Here is a 20,934-nt window from a genome sequence, read left to right on the forward strand (position 1 = left end):
ACAAAGGTGCCTTAGGGCTGTGCTCTGCTTTATGCCTCAGTGCAGAGGCCCTGGGCCCCAGCTCTGTGGTCAGAAAACCCAGCTCCCCATAAAGAGTCCAGGTGCACCCTGTTTCCCAAACCAGCATCCTGCACAAAAGCACTCCGCTTTCCGTGCTTTCTTTCCGGGCTGGGAAGTCTGCTGCTCCGTCGCATGCTCTGACCCCTGGGTGTCTTTTTGCTGCTCTTCGGCCAGTCCTCTGATGTCAGAGATTCTCCTGGGTCCAAGAGGCTCAGCGAGTTCATAGGACACATGCCACTGCTGACTCCTCTCTCTTGCTGTCAGTAAAATGCGACACCCCCACCCCACCCCCACATCTAAGCCAGCTGGGCGTGGCTATCATAATCGCTGTTAGCAATCACTCCAAGCGTAATCATATAATCCAATAAACATCTTCCCCCACTTTCTTACCCAAAATCATGAGGAAAATGAATGTTGTTCGGTGGGAGTAACAAAGACTTTGGTTCAAAGAGTCATATTAAAAGTTCACTGTGTTGCACCTGACACATTTTTATTTTAATTTCTCAGCTGGGCTCCTATATGAGTATGTGTAAATTCAGAGCCTACCCTTGTGATTACCTTGGCCATGAGCTTAAACCAGACAAAAAGCTTATTTCCCATTTTTTCAAGCATGAGAGGGAGGTGTTTCTATCACACTTCCATGTAGAGGACAACAATTTGAAGCTATAATCTTTATGCACGGGACCTGTCCTGACCAAAGACCAAGCCTTCTCTTTCTTCAAAGCCTTTAGAAACGCAAACATAAGACCTGAGTTTCTTAGCTCAATGTCTCTGTGGTAGGAGTCAGTCATACTATCTGCAGATACATATTGGCTTTCACTGATACACACTAATAACCATAGTGAACTCTAAAAAGAGAGAAGGAAGAAATTTTTGTCACTAAAGTAGCAAGAAATACTGCACCTAGAAGAATTTCAGGTTGGGTTAAGACAGAGGTCAACTGACCAAGTTTTGAATATTCATGGTGGTCTTTTCTTTCTTACTCACTATTTGTACTTTATCACTTAATTTTGTTTCTGTTTTGTATTGTTTCTGTTGGGTTTTCCACTTTGTGAAACACAGATAAGAAATGATCTGAGGGTTTATAAGGGCAGTAGGAGTGGGGGATGGGAGGTAGGAGTGGGGGGTAGGAATGGGGGATGGGAGGTAGGAGTGGGGGGTGGGAGGTAGGAGTGGGGGTGGGAGGTAGGGAGGGTGAGCAAACAGTGTATGTGAGAAGGAGGGAGCACTAGAATTGATGGTGATTACCCAACTCATTTTTAAAATGATTTAACCATGGGGGGAGGGGGACGGAGTGGAGAAAGTGTTCTAAAATTGATTATGGTAATTGTGCAAGTCTTTTTAATATGATTGAATTATTGAATTGTGTGACATGCAGATTAAGTGCCAATAAGACTGTTAAAATATATATTACAAATAAAAAGAAAGAGATGGACTCGTATAAAAATGAAGTATAATTTTAATCCTCCTGTGACAAACACTAATCTTTGGTGTCTTCTTTGACACTAAGTAGAGAGTTGGTGTCTCATGGTCACAAAACCAAATCCAAACTCACTGCCATCAAGTTGATGCCAACTAATAGCAACCCTATAGGACAGAGTAGAACTGCCCCTGTTGGGTTTCTGAGACAGCAAGCAAAGCCCTGTCTTTCTTCCAAGGAGTGAGCAGATGGTGGTTTCAAACTGCTGACATTGCAGTTAGCAGTCCAGTGCATCACCAGAGTTCTTCTTCTGGGTCATGAAGGGATAACAAAGGAGCTCCCTGTGTCCACCAAACCTCATGGCCCCACAATTAGCCAAACCAGAACAGGGAGCAACATGCACACCGAGAAGAGCACTGCACTGGAGTGTGATTCAGAAAAGCAAGTTCCACTCCCAAGCCTCCACAAACTGTCTGCTGATTACTTCATCTGCTTCAGTTTTCTCATCTGTGCCATGTCATCCTGACCAACCCCCAGATTGTTGTGAAAGCAATCTCATAGAAAGTGAGCATTACTACAAACAGAAATGCCATGGCAGGTCTACAAACAGAAAGATGGGTGTTGGTCAGCTGAATTAGAAATAAGTGGTTGGTGCAATTGTGCTGTATCCTTCTGGCCTCATTTGACTTTCAATCTTCACAGTACACAATGCCACATCTGGCTGTCTTTCTCTGAAGGAGTCTCCTGCATTGGGGGTCCACCCAGGTTCAAATGGCATCATAACTCATTTTACTTAGAGTTACTATATCAACAGTATATCCAAATGAGTCAGATTGTTCGCAACATCCTACAATTCCACCTGTATGTCCCATAAACTATCCAAGTGAGAAAAGAGTCCTGCTCTTCACCATTATCCCTGAGGCTCAGAATTTTTTAAAAAAATCCTCACCCATCCAGGCCACCATCAGAGTCTTTGGTCAACTTTAAACATTTGCAATATATATTTAATGACTTTCATATATGAAGACTAATACATGTGCCATAAAACTATCGTACAACTTGGACCTCTTTAAGTTTACTTCTGACCACCAACACCATTGAGTGATATGCACTTCCTTCGGTACCAATCAATCAATCATTCATTTGATCTCTCTCTTTTCTATTCATATTTATATTGCATTGATGTTTTCTCAACACTATGACTTCTCTATATTTGTCCCTATATATTTGTTCTCCATCACTTGTCAATTTGTCATTCTGTGGGGGACTTTGTGTTGCTGTGATGTTGGAAGTTATGTCATTGGTATTTTAAATGCCAGCTGCTTTTCCAAAGTAAAGTCAACCATGGTGATATGAATGGAGTAAAACCTGTGGGAGTGGAGCCTTTGGGATCTTAGTTTGTTAATGGAGTACAATTCAAGGTAAGAAGAAACAGCTGTAAAAATCTAATAATCAGAATTTGTATGAATGATGAATATAGGAAAATGGATGCAAAAAAAGAAATGGCGAGCATAAAGATCAATATCCTAGGCATTAGTGAGCTGAGATATACTAGTATTAACCATTTTGAGTCAGAAAATAATATGATTTCCTGTGCCCGAATGAAACATTCAAGAAGAATGATATCACATCCATTGCCAAGGACATTTCAAGATCTATCTTGAAGTACAAAGTCTGTGATAGGATTAAATATCCACCCTCAAAGAAATCCAATAAATACAACTATTATTCAGATTTATAGTCCAGCCCCAAACATTAGTGATGAAGAATATTAGAGTTGAAGAATTCTACCAATGTATTCAGTAAGAAATTGATGCTATCAAAACTTCCTCTCAAAAGGTACTGATACTTCAAGCATCAAATGCCCAGAACACCACCAAAAATAATCATATCAATATGAATGAGGGGGAGGGTGGAATGGAGACTCAAAGCCCATCTGGAGACAATTGGACATCCCCCTTACAGAAGGGTCCCAAGGAAGAGATGACCAGTCAGGGTGTAGTATAGCACCAATGAAACATACAACTTTCTAGTTCTTTAATGTTCCCTGGCCTCTACTACCATGACCCCAATTCTACCTTATAAATCCGGCTAGAGCAGAGCATGTGCACTGGTACAGATAAGAGCTCAACACACAGAAAATCCAGGGCAGATAAACCCCTCAGGACCAGTAATGAGAGTAGCAATACAAGAAGGGTTAGGGGGAGGTGGGGGTAGAATGAGGGAACCGATCACAATGATCTACATATAATTCCCTCCCAGGAGGATGGACAATAGAAAAGTGGGTGAAGGGAGTCAGGGATCAGTGTAAGACATGAAAACAATTATAAATTATAAAGGGTTCATGAGGGAGGGAAGGTGGGAGGAGGAAAATGAGCTGATACCAAGGGCTCAAGTAGAAAGAAAATATTTTGAATAGGATGATGGCAACAAATGTACAAATGCGCTTGCCAAAATGGATGGTTGTATGGATTGTGATAAGAGCTGTAAGAGCCCAGAATAAAATGATTTTTAATGTACTGATACTTATTGGCAATTGGAATGTGAAAATTGGAAACACAGAATTATCAGTAGTTAGGAAATATGGTTTTGTTGATAGAAATGAAACTGGAAATCACATGATAGACTTTTGCTAGACCACCAACTTGTTCATAGCAAAAAACCTTTTCAACAACATAAATGGCGAGTATACACATGTACTTCTCCAGATGGAATATGCAAAACACCGGTTTTGGCTACTTCTGTGGGAAGAGACAATGAAGAAATTCAATATTGGCCCCTAAAAGCAGACCAGGAGCAGACTGGAACAGTCTATCAATTGGTCATATGTATATTGAAGTGGGAGTGGAAGAAAATTAAAACAAGTCCAAAAGAACCAAAATACTCGAGTCTATCCCCCCTGAATTTTGAGGACATCTCAAGAATAAATTTGGTCTATTGAACTCTAATGACAAAGCCCTGATGAATTATGTAAAGACAGTAAGAGCATCATTCGTGAAGAAAGCTAAGGGCCATTAAAAGGACAGTAAAGAAAGAAAATAGCCAAGTGGATATAAGAAGAATTTCTGAAAGGTGCTCTTAATTACAGAGTAGCTAAAGCAAACGGAAGGAATGATGAAGCCAGTGATGTGAATAGGCTATTTCAAAGGGGAGCTCCAGAAGACATAGTAAAAGATTATAATAAGATGTGCAAAGATGAGTTAAAAAGAAAGGGAGGAGCACACTCAGAATGTCTTAAACTGAAAGAACTAAACAACGAAAAATCAAGCCTCGAGTTGCAACCTTGAATGTTGCTTTGGGTAAAATATTAATGATGCAGGAAGCATCCAAAGAGTACACAGACCCACTGTTTAGAAACTGGTTGACATTCCACCATTTTAGGAGGTGGCATAGGAGCAAGAGTCAGTGTGCTGAAGGAAGAAGTTCAAGCTGCACTGAAAGCATTGGCCAAAAGCAAAGCCCAGGAATTGATGAACTACCAATTGAAGTTTTTAAACAAGCTGAAGAAGCACTGGAAGCACTGACTGGTCTATGACCAGAAATGTGGAAGACGAGTAGTTGACCAGCTGACTGGAAGAGATCCATAGTTGTGCCCATTCCAAAGACAGATGATATCATTATATTACATGCAAGTAAAATTTTGCTGAAGAGCAGACAACAATGGTTGCAGCAGTAACATTGACAGGGAGATGTCAGAGGTTCAAACCAGATTCAGAAGAGGATGTAGAACAAGGAATATGAATCCTGGTGTCAGATGGATCTTGGCTGAAAGCAGCAAATATTGGAAAGATTTTTACTTGTGTTTTATTGACTATGGCAAGACATTAGACTGTGTGGACCATAACAAACCATGTGTAGCCATGAGAAGAAAGGGAATCTCAGAACAATTCATTGTGCTCATGTAAAAAAAAGTGTACATGGATTAAGAAGTAGTTGTGTGAAGAAAAATAGAGCATACTGCATAGTTTAAAATCAGGAAAAGTGTGTGTTAGGGTTGTAGCCTCTCACCATATTTATTCAAGCTATATATTGAACAAATCTTCAAAGAAGCGGAATTATATGAAGAAGAATGAAGCATCAGGATTAGAGAAAGTTTTCTTTCAATATGAGCTACTTTCAATTTAACTCTTTTCAATATGCAGATGACGCAACCTTGCTTGCTGAAAGTGAGGACTTGAAGCACTTGCTGATGAAGATCAAGAATCACAGCCCTCAGTATGGATTACAACGCAATATAAAGAAAACTAAAATCTTCGCATCTTGAGCAATAAGTAGCATCATGATAAATGGGGGAGGGGGGAAGTTGAAGTTATCAAGACTTTGTCTTGCTTGCATCCACAATCAATGGTCATGGAAGCAGCAGTCAAGAGATTTAAAAAAAAAAAGTTTGCAGTGGGTCAATCTACTGTACACACCTCTTCAAAATCTTGAAAAGCAAATAGGTTACTGTGAGGACTGAGGTGCAACTTACCCAAGCCATAGTATTTCCAATCGCCTCATATGTGTGTGAAAGTTAGACACTGAATAAGGAAGAACAAAGAAAATCCAATGCATTCGAATTGTGCTCATAATGTGACCACCAAAGTAAATCTGCGTCATGTGTGTACCAGGGACAAGCAGATGGATTCCTGAACCTCGCAGTTAGTTCCGATAACATGGCCCTCCTCAGTACTCACTTTCATTAAGTCATCACTGAAAATAAGGATGCTACAGCAAAGTGTGGGGAAGAAAGAAGATGGTTCCCAGCTATCAATCAGAATAGTGTATAGGGCCATAAAGGCAAGCGGCTATCTAAGTGTGAAGTCCTAGCCAAAGATGACAATAACAAAATTTTCAAATATGAAGAAGAGAAATATATCAGAGCCTAAATTGTGAACACCCAATTTGTGGGAGGCTGTGGGGGACAGTGGGAGACCAAAACCCATCTGCAGAGCATCTAGTCAGATTAAGCCACTGCCAGATCCCCTCTTGCTACAGAAAGGGGTCTCAACCAGCTTTTTATCAGGAAGAGATCATTGTAATCATGATTATACTGGATTGAACTTGATAACTGTTCGAGGTGCAAGTATTTCTTGATTTTTCCATGACAAAAACGCCTTCCCTGGCCTTGTAGATATTCCTGGAGAGTTTTTCTGCTGCATTATTTGTAGTTTTATCTTTGTATTATTGTTATTGTATCCTTAGCACTTTATTTCTCTTTGTTATTGTCTCTGTTGGATTTTCCAGTTTGTGAATCACAGAAGGAGCAGATGCAAGGGTTTATAGAGGTGGTTAGGGTGGGTGTGGAAAACAGGGAGGCTGGGGGAGGGTTGGAAGAGAAAAGTTTATGTGGGAGAGGGGAGGGAGTACTAGAACTGATGGTGATTACAGACTTCATTTTACAAGTGATTTAACCATGGCAGGAGCAGGGAAGGCAGGGAAGAAAGTGTTATAAAATTGGTTGTAATAATCATTGTACAACTCTTTAAATGATTGAACTATTGAATTGTGTGGTATGTGGATAAAGTGCCAATAAAATTTTTTTAATTAAAAAGAATATTGAAGAACCATGAACTGCTAAAAGGACAAACAAATCCGTTTGGGGGAAAAGGATGGCTACAGTGCTCCTTAGAGGTAAGGATGGCTACATTTCGTCTTACATATTTTGGCCATGCCAGCAGGAAGGCCAGTACTGGAGAAGGACATCACACTTGGTAAAGTAGAGGGCGGTGAAAAAGAGGTAGGCCTCAATGGTGGTTGGCACAGTGGCTGCAACAATAGACTGAAGCGCATGAGCAATTGCGAGGCTGTTGCAGGACCAGCCAGTGTTTTGCTCGGTTGGGCACAGGGTCACTGTGAGTCAGCACTGACTTGATGGCTCCTTACAACAGCAACATACCGCATATACTCGTGTATAAGCCAAGTTTTTCAGCACAAAAACTGGGGTTCCGCTTATACATAGGTCAGTGGCATGAATGGATGTCATCTGGTCAAGCCCGACTAACAAAAGGAGGAAATCTCATGAAGCCTGACATAGAGTTAATAGCAAAGTGGGTTCGAAATGCATGGAAGACATTCCAGAAGACTTGGTGCGACGCACCTTCCAGAAATGTAGTATTAGTAATGCTATGGATGGCAGTGAAGACTGCGCTTTGTATGAAAATGACAGCAGTGATGGTGATGAGGACAGCATCTATGATGACCTCACACCAGCTGAAGCTCTGCATTGGGATATGGATGATGATGAGGAATCTAGTTTTGAAGGATATTAACTCTTTATATTTTAGCTTGGTTGCTGATTGAGCTCAGGGAATAGTACTCTTAAGGTATCATTGTTGATATTTTATTGTTTTTGTTGAACCTATTTTCCACTTACTGTGCTGGTTTACTAATGTTAGATGACTTGTCCTTTTATTTGTTTTTTATTTAAATACATTACCCCACTGATGTCTCAATTTTTAGTAATTTTATTTTCACTTGTTTTGATTATTGAAACTCACCAGTAGCTTCTGCATTTTTGGCCCTAGGCTTATACTCGAGTCAATCAGTTTTTCTGGTTTCCCAGGTAATAATTAGGTACCTCAGCTTATACTTGGGTCGGCTTATATTCGAGTATATATGGTATATTTCTTCTTCAGTTTACCTGCTTTGATTCTCTGTGGATAGACCTTCTTTACACATGTATACCAGCCAGAGTTATTCCATAACCTCACCATAGAAACCATGGCAACAGGCTGCAGTAATCATAGAGGTTACAAAAACCTTACAAGTATCTCTTTTTGTCAAAAAGGAAATGGGGCAAGATACTGTGGGCTAATTTGTATTCCCTTGCTCACCACAAGTCCATAAAAATGTCTTGAAGTTGTACACAGGTGGCCCTGATACAGAGGTAGGAAATCATGATGACGGGCACATGTGAGCAATGTTTGTGTTCTAAAACACAAGTGTTGGAATCAGTGTGACCTGTACTTAAGGTAATGGAAATTTATTCTGCTGAATGAATTACAAGTCCTATAGTGAGCAAATCCTCCAATTTGGAGGTGTCTAGGTGAAAGGGGCTAAAAACCTGGAAGAGATTTTTACCACAGTATGTGGTTACAAATTCTATGCAGTCCCTCCCTCTGGTGGGTCTACACCCCTGGAATCTGAGCTGGCACAATAGAGCACAGCAGAGGGATGTCCTAGGTCTTCAGAAGCTAATAGTAAAAAACGTTTCAGCTTCCACGTGCATGTCTTGGGACACACTCAGAGCCCTGGTTTGCTATACAAGATGCCCAACTTCCTGGTCAGCATCCCGCTAGAAGGGCCCACTGTGAGCCATACCCAGCAAGTTGCCAGACATGTGAGTGAACCACCTTTGACCTTCCCAAACAAACTGAATATTACTAAGTGACCCCAGGTCATTCCATGTGGAGTGAAAGAAGTGAATTTCTGGCCCCAAAAGTCATAAGAGTGATCACAATGGTTGGTATTTCAAACCACTCAGTGAAGCCTCCATTGAACAATGATGTCCAGACAGGGCAGCTCAGTCTTCATAGTATCTAGAAAGAAGATTGTTTTAAGATGTGATGGCTAAATTTTATGCACCTGTGTGAAAGTAGAGGTGGAGTCCAACCTAACAATCAGGTTACATCCTAGTGATGTCTCTGTGGTGGTGTGACTTTTTTATATGAGAGACACTGAGAAGAACTGAGCCCTCTCTTGCCCTTCCACTTCTTGCTTTCCTGGGTCCTGGGTCTCAACATCTGGGGCTGACAGGTCATGTGGCCCACCAACCCTGGGAGCTTTTAGCGTCCTGCCATAGTCCTGTAAACCTTGGATCCACATGATGCTACACCCTCCAGTTTATAATTTCCCAGGATTTCTAGGAGTAGATTGATTTTTCCCACCTACTATTTATAGACAGAATCTGTGATAGGAGTGAATACTGGGAATTATGATGATTAGAAATTTTCAGCCTATATAGCAACATTTCCTAAAGAAGAAGTTAAAAATTGCCCAGAGAAACAGACTTTCATTTAAGCCTTGATAATGTAATACTTTTCAGAAGGTCAATTGCACTTGGAAAGACATGCAGACCCATCCATGATTGCTGAGATATTAAAGGGGGGAACATGACTGTTGGATAGTTTGAATTTTGAGTAATCAGTTTCCCTTTGGGTGTGCCTAAGCTGGAAAAATCTGTGCCCAACAAAGAAAACCCCCTCTAGGTCTGAAAGTTAAAGGGACTTTGAGGGCAGCCTGGTATGCTCACTAGGTGACCACCTGGATCCACTTGTTGAGTGCAAGTGGGGAAATGCAACAATGAAGAGACAGGTTGAGTCTGCCAACTGACCCCCATCAACCCAGTCCACGGGGACCAGAGAAGAGAAACAAAGGTTATTCTAGACTACTTAATTGTGTTCATGCAGAACCTGGCCATGGGTCAGAGGCAGTTGGGTGAACAGAACAAGGGTATACTGCATGGTTTGTAACCAGGAAGGATGTGGATCAGGGTTGCAACATCCAGGAAAGTTGGATTATATGAAGAAGAACAAGATTGGAAGACCAATGTTTGGAAGAGGGCATATTAACAACCTGCGATATGCAATAGCACAATTTTACTTGCTGAAAGTGAGGAAGATTTAAAGGACTACAGCTTTCAGTACGGATTACAACTCAGTGTAAATAAAGCCAAAATCCTCACAACTGGACCAGTAGGTAACATTGTGGTAAACCTAGAAAAGATGGAAGGTTGTGTCTTGTTTGGCTCCACAATCACTGTTCATGGAAGCAGCAGTCAAGAGTTCAAACAACACATTGCATTGGTTAAGTCTGCTGCACAAGACATTTTTAAAGCGTTGAAAAGAAGACTATTACATTGAGGTAAGTGTGATCATGAGGTGTCGATGGGATCAGGTATCAGGCATCTAAGACCCAGAACAAAATCATACCCAATGTGAATGGGGGAGGGGTCATGGATGGAAACTCAATGCCCATCTGTAGACAATTGGACATCCCCTCACAGAGGGGTCACAAGGAAGAAATGAGCCAGTCAGGGTGCAGTATAGCACCGATGAAACACACAACTTTCCTCTAGTTCTTTGGTGTTTCCTTTCCCCCACTATCATGACCTCAATTCTACCTTGCAAATCAGATTAGACCAGAACATGTACATGGCTACAGATAAGAACCCGAAACACAGGGAAACCAGGATAGATAAACCCCTCAGGGCCAACAAGGAGAGTAGAGATACCAAGAGGATTAGGGGAGGGAGCAAGGGTGGAAGGGGGGAATCAATCATAAGGATCAATCTATAACCCCTTCCCAGGGGGACAAACTATGAAAAAGTGGGTGAGGGGTGATGGAGGGTTCGTGAGGGAGGGCAGGCATGGGAAGGAGGGGGAAGAAATGGGGAGATGATATCCGGGGCTCAAGTGGGAAGAGAATGCTTTGAAAATGATGATGGCAGCATATTGCAAATGTGCTTGACATACTTCATGAATGTATGGATTGTGATAAGAGATGTAAGAGCCCCCAATAAAAGAATAAAGCCATGGCATTTTCAATTGCCTTATATGTGTGTGAAAATTGGACTTTGAATAAGGAAGACCAAAGAAGAATTGATGCATTTTGAATTATGGTATTGGAAAGGATTTTAAAAATACCATGGGATAGCAACACCAACAAATCTGTCTTGGAAGAAGTGAAACCAGAAATCTCCTTAAAGATAAAGACAGTGTGTTAGTCTGGGTCCTTGAGAGAAACAAAGCCACAGAAACTCATGTTTAAGAGAGAGTTTTATATAAAGATTAAGTGCACATCAAGAAACATCCCAACCTAGTGCTGCCCATGCTCACAAGTCCAACATTAACCCATTAACCCACGTGTCCGACAACAATCCACAAAGTCCTCCTCCATCTCACAAAAAAGATGCAATGATGCCGACTGCAGGAGGAAAGCCAAGTCAGTGAACGTGTAAGCATCTCAGTGCTGTAACGGGTCTCCACGCAGCTGCTCCAGCACCCAGGGCTGCATCAGGGTAGGTCCATGTGGCTTCTCCTCAGGGATATCTTGCAGGAAGTGAGACTTGCCAGCTAAAGCAGGGACCTGGCTAAGGCAGCTGTACCCTGGTCCGACCATCAGAAAGCAAGAGACCCGAGAACTCAAAAGGCGAGGCTCACCAAGCCATTTATCCCTCCACCCTTTAATTAACCCCACATGTATGCCAGATGGGCACAATAAACTAATAAACTATCTCAGATGGAAAAACCTCCATGGTCCTTGTATGTAGTGCAAAATGTTTCTGACTGAAGTTGTGGTAGTTATATGATTGGAGATTTGAGGATTGGCCATAAAGGGGTGGAGTCTAGCCTGTCAATCAAGTCATAGCCAATGAGGCTTCTGTGTGGGCATAGCCTTCCCCTGAGGATTCTGGGAATTCTGGTGTTTTCTCCTTGGAGGTGGGAGACTCTCTGCTCACACCCTGGGAAATATAGCAGCTGACAAGACACGTGGACCCACTCTGATGCAGAGACCCCTGCCAACACTAGGATGTTTCCAATGCCACTGAATCCAAAGACTTTCTACCCACTGGCCTGTGATCTTCTACATTTGGCATCATTTCATGTGTTTTGTGAGTCTGAAGAGGACTTTATAGATTGGTATTGGACATATGGGCTAATATCGGACTTGTGGACTTGATCTGGACTGGGCTAGGATGTTTTCTCAATGCTCAATTGCTCTTGTTTATAAATCTCTTTCTGATACACATATGTGTGTCCATAGATTTGTTTCTCTACGCAGACTAACACCTAAGTGTACTGTGTTCAGAAACAGTGGGAGGAAAAAGAGGATGGCACAGCGCCTCTCCCTGTCGCCTCTTCACTGAGTACGCAGGAATCAGTTGTCAAGGCCAAGTCTGGTTTGCAGGACACAAAAAGCAGAGAAAATGTCTTCATTCTCCATGGAGAGGGAGGAGAGAGCGTAGCTACGCTTCAAGCGCAGGCCTCTGAAACCCACAGAGAGAGATGCTGTCCCTCAGCAAGTTTCAGCTAAGTATAAACCGAAAACCAACTCGCGGCCTCTGAGTTCATGATAACTCATCGTGCCCCTATAGTTGGTGCTGCCTCTGTGAGTATCTAAGTCTGCAACTCTTTACAGGAGTAGAAAGCCCCGTACTTTCTACCCACTGTGCCACCAGGCTAAGTGTAAATAAAGTTAAAAGTGGTGAATGAGGAGAAAGCAGCTACACATGCAAATGGAGCTGGAGGGAGATGGAGGGAGAAGCCAGAGGAGCTCAGGTGCAGGGACCTGACTGCCCCTGTGGTTGACCAGAGCATTTGCACCTAGGTTTATATGGGAAATCCATATCTCATTTCCTCTTCTCTTCTCCTTCCTTGTTATAATACCGGACTTTTCCTAATTCCACAAAACTAGTTTCTCCATTAGGAGTAATTCTTGGTAGAATTCATTTACAAACTGCCTTGGGATCCACAAGCAATTTTTGAAAAACTTTACTCTCTTCCATTGCTGACAGACCTTAAGGTATCCACACCCCTGAGAGCACAGGCTACTTTGGCCTGATTTAGACTTTATAGCTGCAGGTCCAGCTTCTTTTGTTCTATGTTGGGGCTCTTCCACTCATGCTCTTGACCGTGCAGCATTGCCCTGCGTGAACACGCCACAATTGTTTAGCCTTCCTATTGCATCTGAGGTGTCTTTCTAGTTGGGGGCTATTATAAATACTCTAACTATGAAATTCCTGTCGATGTCTTTTCATGAGCATACGGACTTTTGTTGAGTGTTTGCCTGAGAGTAGCGTTATTGCTGCATAAGGTGTCTTCCCTTCCCTTTAGCCACGCTGCAGACTTAGTTATGGCAGTGCTCCTTTTAGCACTGCAGAGATTGCCAACGCACCGCACCCACCGCCACAGCTGGGGAGAATCGTTAGTGGGTCAACACGGATGATCACTGTTGTTAGCCGCCATGCAGCCAGTTTGACTCAGAGCCACCATACGGAGAAGAAAACTAAATGCTGCCTGCCCTGCGCATCCTCAGAACTGTCCCCCCGAAGCACTGTATTCATCTGCAAAGTGATTCTCTTGCGTTATGACAACATGAGCACAAATGATTTATATAAGTGTGTATCAAAAAGCTTTTTACTTCCCTAAGGGGGAAAAATCGGTTGTTTGACTTAATGATGACATCAGGCTTGACAAATAGGCGAGACATGGCTGCCAGAGCCACAATCTCATCTGGCAGAATTGTATTTCTGATGGGGCCATTTGGGCCCATAGATGTTTATGCTATTTGTGCAATTTCTGTTTAAATCATTTTTATTCTCTCATTTCAAATAACACTTTACTCAAGGGAGCAAAAGTTATTTTCATGAGTTTCAGTACTACTGTATTTTTCTCTTCAATTTCAAATCCGTATTCTTGTGTCTTGATAACTAGGGAAGTAAATATACTGGTGTCATGAAGGGAACAGTGTGTATACAAAATACTTTAATTTGCAGGGATCCAGGAACTGTGCGTAAGCTCAGCTCTCATGGGATGCCATATGACTAAGCATGACTAAGCATGACTAGGCATGAGTGGGTTGTCAGATACTTGTTTGGGGTCATTGATGCTTTTCACTCTGATGTTCCGAGGTTCACCTCCCCTGGTCCCCAATGGATTTTGTTCTGTGGGGTAGAATGTCTACGTACATTAGCCCTCACAAGGTTAGAGCTCCATCAACCCCTGTCCACCACTTAGAACCTAGAAGATGCTTATACCAGCTGCTTCTCACATTCACTCAACTGCCTGAATATTTTGTTCTCTGAGCCAAAGAAAGAAAATGTATTCCATTTATGACCTGGTAATTTGAGTCAGGGCCTGGTAAAATTCAGCACCAAGGAGGAATGTTCCCAATTGACCTTCCCGAGATGGTTTCACAGCAGAGCTCTAATACCCAGCTTCACTCTGTCTTTGGAGGTGAACTACGGTGTTGAATGAGGATTTGAGATTCATTGTGGCCCAGTCTTGTCTTCTACAGCTGATGAGAGGCCTTAAGCCAAAGCTGCTAGGGCCAGCCACTCCAAGCTGTGCATCAAAGTGGGAGGGAGGCAATGATTATTTTAAGCCACATCGTTTTTCTCATTATTGGTAATTAGCATACCCATGGGAGGGAAACTGTTCTGGCTTCCGTGTTCCTACAACTCTGATTCCAGCAGGAGGGCTAGGAAAGCCCATGGTCTCCAAAGGAATGAGTTTCCAGAGGGACCCAACCCATCCCCAGGCAAGCATTGGCAGCCCAGTCAATCAACAAACCCTCAAATTCAGACTAGATAGCTGAGGGCATTGTCCATAGGGATGATTTAGGGCAGCTGAAAGCATCTAAGCAGCTACCACGGTGGGGCCTTGAGCCAGAAGTTGGCATCATAAGCAAGCCTGAGAGAGAGGGTCATGAAGATGGAAAGGGCTGCCTTGAGAGAATCAACAATTAAGTACCCTGGACAGAGCCCGTGGGGTCAGGGCAGCGGGCTGGGGCAGCAGTGGGTGAAGGGATCCTGCTCTGGACAGCAGAGAAAAGAGGCCAGAAGAAGTCTTTGCCCCTGGCTTCCTCCACCCTGTGGATCAGGCACCAGAACACCTATTTCACAGACACCTATCCGAGTTTCAGGGAAGTGCTTTCCATGTCTATATGGTCCCAGAGACCACAGGACACTATGCTGAGCCTTCCATGGCAGGGCTAAAAAACACAGCAAGATGCTCTGCTTCTGGTGTCATGCCACCTCCTGCAATCCTTGTGGCTCTGTACTCTGGAGGCCTTGTCTGATGACCCACCCAGACTGCCCGACCCCCCTCAGGAAACAGTAATGTCAATCCCTTTATCCCCATTCCTAAAATCCTGCATACACTCCCTCTCGTTAGCAGTCCCTGGCATACTCACTGTTTATCTGAAGCCAGAGGTATTTCACATGTCAGGAAAGTTTCTCCCATTGCAAATGAAGGGCTTAGGCCCCTAGGAGTGCGATGACCAGGGTGTGGAATGGGCTTTTTAGAGACCTATGAGGTAAGGCAGCATTGTCATGGAGAGTGGTGACAGTGACGCTGGGCAAGCTCTGGGAGCAGAGCCAGTGTGCAACAGGGCACTTAATGCCCACACTGTATTTAGCTCTGGGAAGAACAGTTCAGGCCGCATATAAAATGAATTTGAGGAGTGTGGGCAAGACAGGAAATGGGACACACAAAGTGTTAGATTGGGTTCTTGAGAGAATGAAAACCAGATGCTTATATGTGCTATATATAAAAAGTGATTGTAGAAATAGCTAAGTACAATATGGTTCAAGTCCCAGGCTAAGAAATCTCCTACTGTGTTGATGTGCCACAGGGGGTGCTGGTTACAGCCTGCAATATTTGGCTTAGCTTCCTTGAAGACACTGCTAAGCCCTCACTTATTACCAGGACGGGCCTGGTCAACCAGGTTGTATACCAATTAGAACAGACAAACTACGCTTTTCTTCCCCACAGAAAGACAACACTATGCTGCCCACACTGAGAAAGGCCATGTTGACTCTGCCCCTCTTGCCTCATCTTCTGTCCTCCATCCCCACCCTCCAATTCAATGGATAGGAACATGTGCATCGGGGGCTGCTTTGAGAATCCTATGAAGTAGGCAGAGCAAACTTCTTTTTAAAAAATGCTCTTACACATAAAACCTCACCTTCAGTGTCAGGTCCACAGATCCATGGGTTCCAGGTTAAAAACCCAGCCCCAGTGCATAGTAAGGAAATCTGTGTATAATTAGGTAGCCTGGAGTTTATTCCTGAAATCACCAAGATGAAAAGAAACATTTCCTTTGAGTTATACCTTCTCAACGTGATAAATAAACTGCTATGTAAATATGAAAATCCATTTTCTGAAACAAAGGATGACAGTCAAGGAGTGACCTTCATCAGGCCATGGTGTGCCTCCTGTCTAATGCAGATGATCGCGGACCCAGGTATTCTCTGTGGCTAGAAAATAAGGGATAGTGACTCAGCAGTATGCTTCTGAAAATGAACCAACGAACGCCACGTGGATCCCAACAGAACACGGTCTAATTAGCTTGGGACATGTAATTATGAGGGTTCTGCTACTGGAGGAGGATGCCCTATTTCGTGTTGTTAGGGGCTAGTGGCTAGGGAGGCACTCCGTTCAATGAATTGTACAATAGCAGTAACTCTGGGCTTCAAGTGCATGCTGGTGATGATCAGGATGACGCAGAACGAGGCAGTGCTTCTTTCTACTGTACATCAGGTCTCTGTGAGTTGAAGTTGACTTAGCGACAGCTTTCAGTCTACCTACCTGCTAGCCTATCTACAGCTATCTGTCTGTGAAATGAATGTGTTGAATACATTGCTGGAAGACAGCCTATCTGCGAAAGCAAATGTCCTGGCCCTCTTGCCTCAGACTAAAACACACAAAAATGCAGAGCGTATTCCCTTGCCGGAGAGTAAGGTTCATGGAGATGAGCTGCAGGGCTTCTCACTCCTTCAACTACAGCCCCGACTGCATGGCAACCACAAGGACAAGAGCGACATGGAGCCTGCTTGCAATTGAGCAGGGGAGGCAGCTATCAAACAAGACAGTCTAAAGGACAAGACTCTGATAAGCTAGGCTAACGTCTGGGTCCAAGTTCTCAGAAAGAACTAGCAGTCTGTGGGAAGAGGGCCCAGCCTCCCTTTGATTTTATGTCCTCTTCACCACCACTCCTGCTCTGTGATGAAGACGGTGAAGGTAGCAGAGACAACAAAGACGTTGTGGTTTTAATGACAGATGGTTATGTGCAGCTAATGCTAAAGAAGGGAAATTGCAGTCAATTACATTACAGGACATCAGGATATTTGGTACTACAGCGAGATAAAATGAAGCCCAGATAATTCAGACTTCATTAGCGAATAAATTGCTATTGTCCTAGGGGCTTCACGTTTATACATTATCGTCGTTCTGCTGTCTCACAAACTGATGTTAGCAGTCAAGCTTAGTTCGAAGGCCCACATTTTGAAGTAGGAAAAAATTTCAATCGGATTTCAGCATTATGAGTTGGGGGGAAAGAGAGGGAGGCTAGGTTGCAGACTGGAGCCTCTTCTCAACCGAACACAGCTGCCCATGTCCCATTTTACACGAGGGATGACGAGACTGAAAGATGACGATCTCTGCCGTGGTTTGTCTCGGAGTCCAATCTCCGTGAGGCATCGCAGAGGTAGTGGTGTTTTTGGTTTGAGTAAGTGACATGTCAACCCCCACTTGCCTGTAAAATGTGTAAGTCTCACTGCTGACACGGGGAACGGAGTCAGATAGATGCTGGTTTTCAGTACATGAGCCCTGACAGTGAGTGAGGACGCACTGCACTCTGCCCTGGGGACAGTGGGCTGTGTCACAGGATCGTCCACCGGCCTGCGGTTTGTCCTCTTCACCACGAAGTGTCCAGGACCTACCTGCCATTATGGCACCCATCCACATTTTCCAAATGAGTCATTTTACCTGTGCCCACTAAATAGTGGTTATGGCTGATTCAGGTCACTCCTTCTATTGATGAGGGTGGGTGTAACAACAAGTAGCCATCCACCTAGCCAACAAAAGTATAAACTATAAGTGTTTTCCTCACACAATACCCGGGGTACCATGGTTCCAGCATTCCATTAAATCACTTCTGACTTCCCAATAATTCTCTCCGTTTCTCTTACCTTCCACACATCCACTGCAACTTCAGTCACCATAGCAACATTCTGGACAGAAAGGACAAAGGGTGGTGCTAGCATGAGTCCTATTTTTTCGTCAGGAACATGAACACCTTCTCATAAAACTCCTCTTCACCCTGACAGAAACATTTCCAGGGAGATTGATGGATTTGCCACACCAGGCTAGATGCCAGGTGAAAAAGCAGGCAGGCTTTCTAATCTTGCTGTGGCACTGGACAGAAAAGAAGGATCTTGGAGAAAATGTGTGTAGTCACACACGGAGCATCAAATCAGATACAGCATCTTAACCTCTGAATTCCTGCCCAACCTATGATTCTAAGAAATGTGTACATGGGGAAGCCAACCTTCTGTTATGTAATTTGGGTACTTGGAAACATAGGTTTGTGTGTTGTATCTCATTTTATTTTTGATGAACTTTATCAACTGCAACTAGCTCCAAGATGGGAGATGTTTTTTGTTTTTTAAAATAAATTTATTGGAGGATCGTATAACTCTTATCACAATCCATACATATATCCATTGTGTCAAGCACATTTGTACATTTGTTGCGATCATCATTCTCACAACATTTGCTTTCCACTTGAGCCCTTGGTATCAGCTCCTCATTTTCCCCTCCCTCCCTGTTACCCACTCCTTCACAAACCCCAGATAATTTATAAATTATTATTATTTTGTCCTATCTTACACTGTCCGACGTTTCCTTTCACCAACTCTTCTGTTGTCCATCCCCCAGGGTGGAGGTTATATATAGATGCTTGTAATCAGTTCCCCTTTCCACCTCACCCTTCCTACACCCTCCTGGTATTGCCATTCTCAGCACTGGTCCTGAAGGGATCAAGTGTCTTGGAGTCCCTGTGTCTCCAGTTCCTATCTGTACCGATGCATATCCTCTGGTCCAGCTGGATCCATAAGGTAGAATTGGGATCATGATAGTGGGGGAGGAAGCATTTAGGAACTAGAGGAAAGTTGTATGTTTCATCGTTGCCACACTGTACCCTGACTGGCTTGTCTCTTCCCCGCGACTCTTCTGTAAGGGAACGTTTATGACATAAGTGACTACAATATCATGGCCACTGAGCAAAGAAAAAGTAGTTGTAAGTAACTTTCTATTGATTTAATGATCTAATGCTATAATTTCTGGAAAATTGGAATTATCTTCCTCATAACCCTACTGAGTTGTAGAGATTAAAGGAGGTTTAAGTCTGAACATACTTTGGAGATTGTTATTCAGGTAAGAAAACGTTATTCAAGGTAGAAAGAGCAGCAGTGGAGTGAGGTCCCACCACCTCTCACCTAGTATGCCTGAAGACGCCAGCCTCCGCGTTGGTAACAGTCATTAGGCTTGTTTCGTCATAGGTGTTACACTGGGGTCAAGTATAATTAAAGCTTTTTACTACCTCCAGTCACTGTTTGTTCAGATGTGTTCATCTTGGCTCTTTTTTCTTCTCCCTCCCTCTTCTCCAATTCTACAGACCAACAAAGCTGTAGCCAAGGGAGACTTCCACCAAGCCAGCACCAGCTCCCGGCGGGCCCTCTTCCTGGCTGTGCTCTCCATCACTCTGGGAACTGGCATCTACGTGGGTGTGGCTGTGGCCCTCATCGCCTACCTCTCCAAGAGCAACCACTTATGAGTCTCACCCAAGAGCAAGGCAGGGCCTGGACAAGGCAGAGTGGACATGAGGCAGGTGTATGGGATACATGCTGCGAAGCTGTACAGAAACGCTTGGCAAAATCATCCCAGAAAGTCCTGGAGTAATCTACCCATAGATTTTCTTTGTATGTATCTTATCATTTTGTCTTCTCAGCACTGTGTAGAAAAAGGGGCAGGTGGATGCTTCAAACCCTTCTTCATGGACATTCCAATGAAGATCACAACCTGATAGGTTGTAGCTAGATGTTTCTGGGTGCACAGGTGGCAATGCAGTACTTTCTACAGCCTTCTGGTGCCTGCGAGACCACTGCATTAGCAATATGCAACATTTTTTTAAGATTGCTTTTTTATGGACCACGGTGTGCATGGTGCACAGGTAGAAAGGGGACGGCCCTGTTCAATACCTCTGGCATTCCCCCAACAAGTCTTCCCTGCAAAAATAAACTGGAGCTATGAAGGAAGAACTGATTCATCAAGCCATCCGGATGGACAAAGCAAAAAGATAAAGAAGCCCCTAGTTGGACCCCCAGGGTTACTGGACTACCAAGTTTGTCCTGAAAAAGCAAAGTAATATAGTCTGTAATCTTCCCAGGTCTGTGTTCCTTTCAAGCTCCAGTAGAGAGAATGTCTGGCAACCTCTGAACTTGTGAACTCTAGCAGTGACCAAGTAATCTCAGGGCCTAATCGATTTAGGAGAGGAAAGGTCAACTACAACCCTATTCTTTAGACACCCACCCTCCCCCCCCCACACACACACACAAATGACGGATAACACATACTCCTGGAACTCAAGGGAACAAACTTGTACCTTCCCCTCAACATAAAGTCAGAGGTTCCCACAATCCCCTGGGTGACACTCACTTTGGTGATAAGAATGGCCCTGTTAAGCTTATGAAGGAGAAGAACCTTTACTTTATTGACTCAATGAAAAATTATTTTTCTTGTCATTTTTAAAGTCACAACTGTTGCTTCATGTTGTGTATCTATACTTTGCTAAAACTTATCCTTTTCAGGTGAATGCTAAGAAATAAGTAATCACAGACATTTAAATACCATTTCATTGTTTTTTGTTAATCACTGTTCATAATTACAAAAATTGTCTTTTAACCTTTT

General features: G+C 43.3%; 1 protein-coding gene across 1 annotated transcript in view; it reads left to right on the forward strand.

Moving 5' to 3' along the window:
• Nucleotides 1-19,801, forward strand: part of SYNDIG1 (synapse differentiation inducing 1) — a 125,549-nt gene extending 105,748 nt beyond the window's left edge. Inside the window, exon 3 of the mRNA XM_075564051.1 lies at nt 19,643-19,801. Coding sequence (XP_075420166.1) covers nt 19,643-19,801 — 159 coding nt within the window. The remainder of the gene's footprint in view (nt 1-19,642) is intronic.
• The last annotated feature ends 1,133 nt before the right edge of the window (nt 19,802-20,934 follow it).

This window comes from Tenrec ecaudatus, chromosome 12 (genome assembly GCF_050624435.1).
Source record: "Tenrec ecaudatus isolate mTenEca1 chromosome 12, mTenEca1.hap1, whole genome shotgun sequence".
Lineage (NCBI taxonomy): Eukaryota > Metazoa > Chordata > Mammalia > Afrosoricida > Tenrecidae > Tenrec > Tenrec ecaudatus.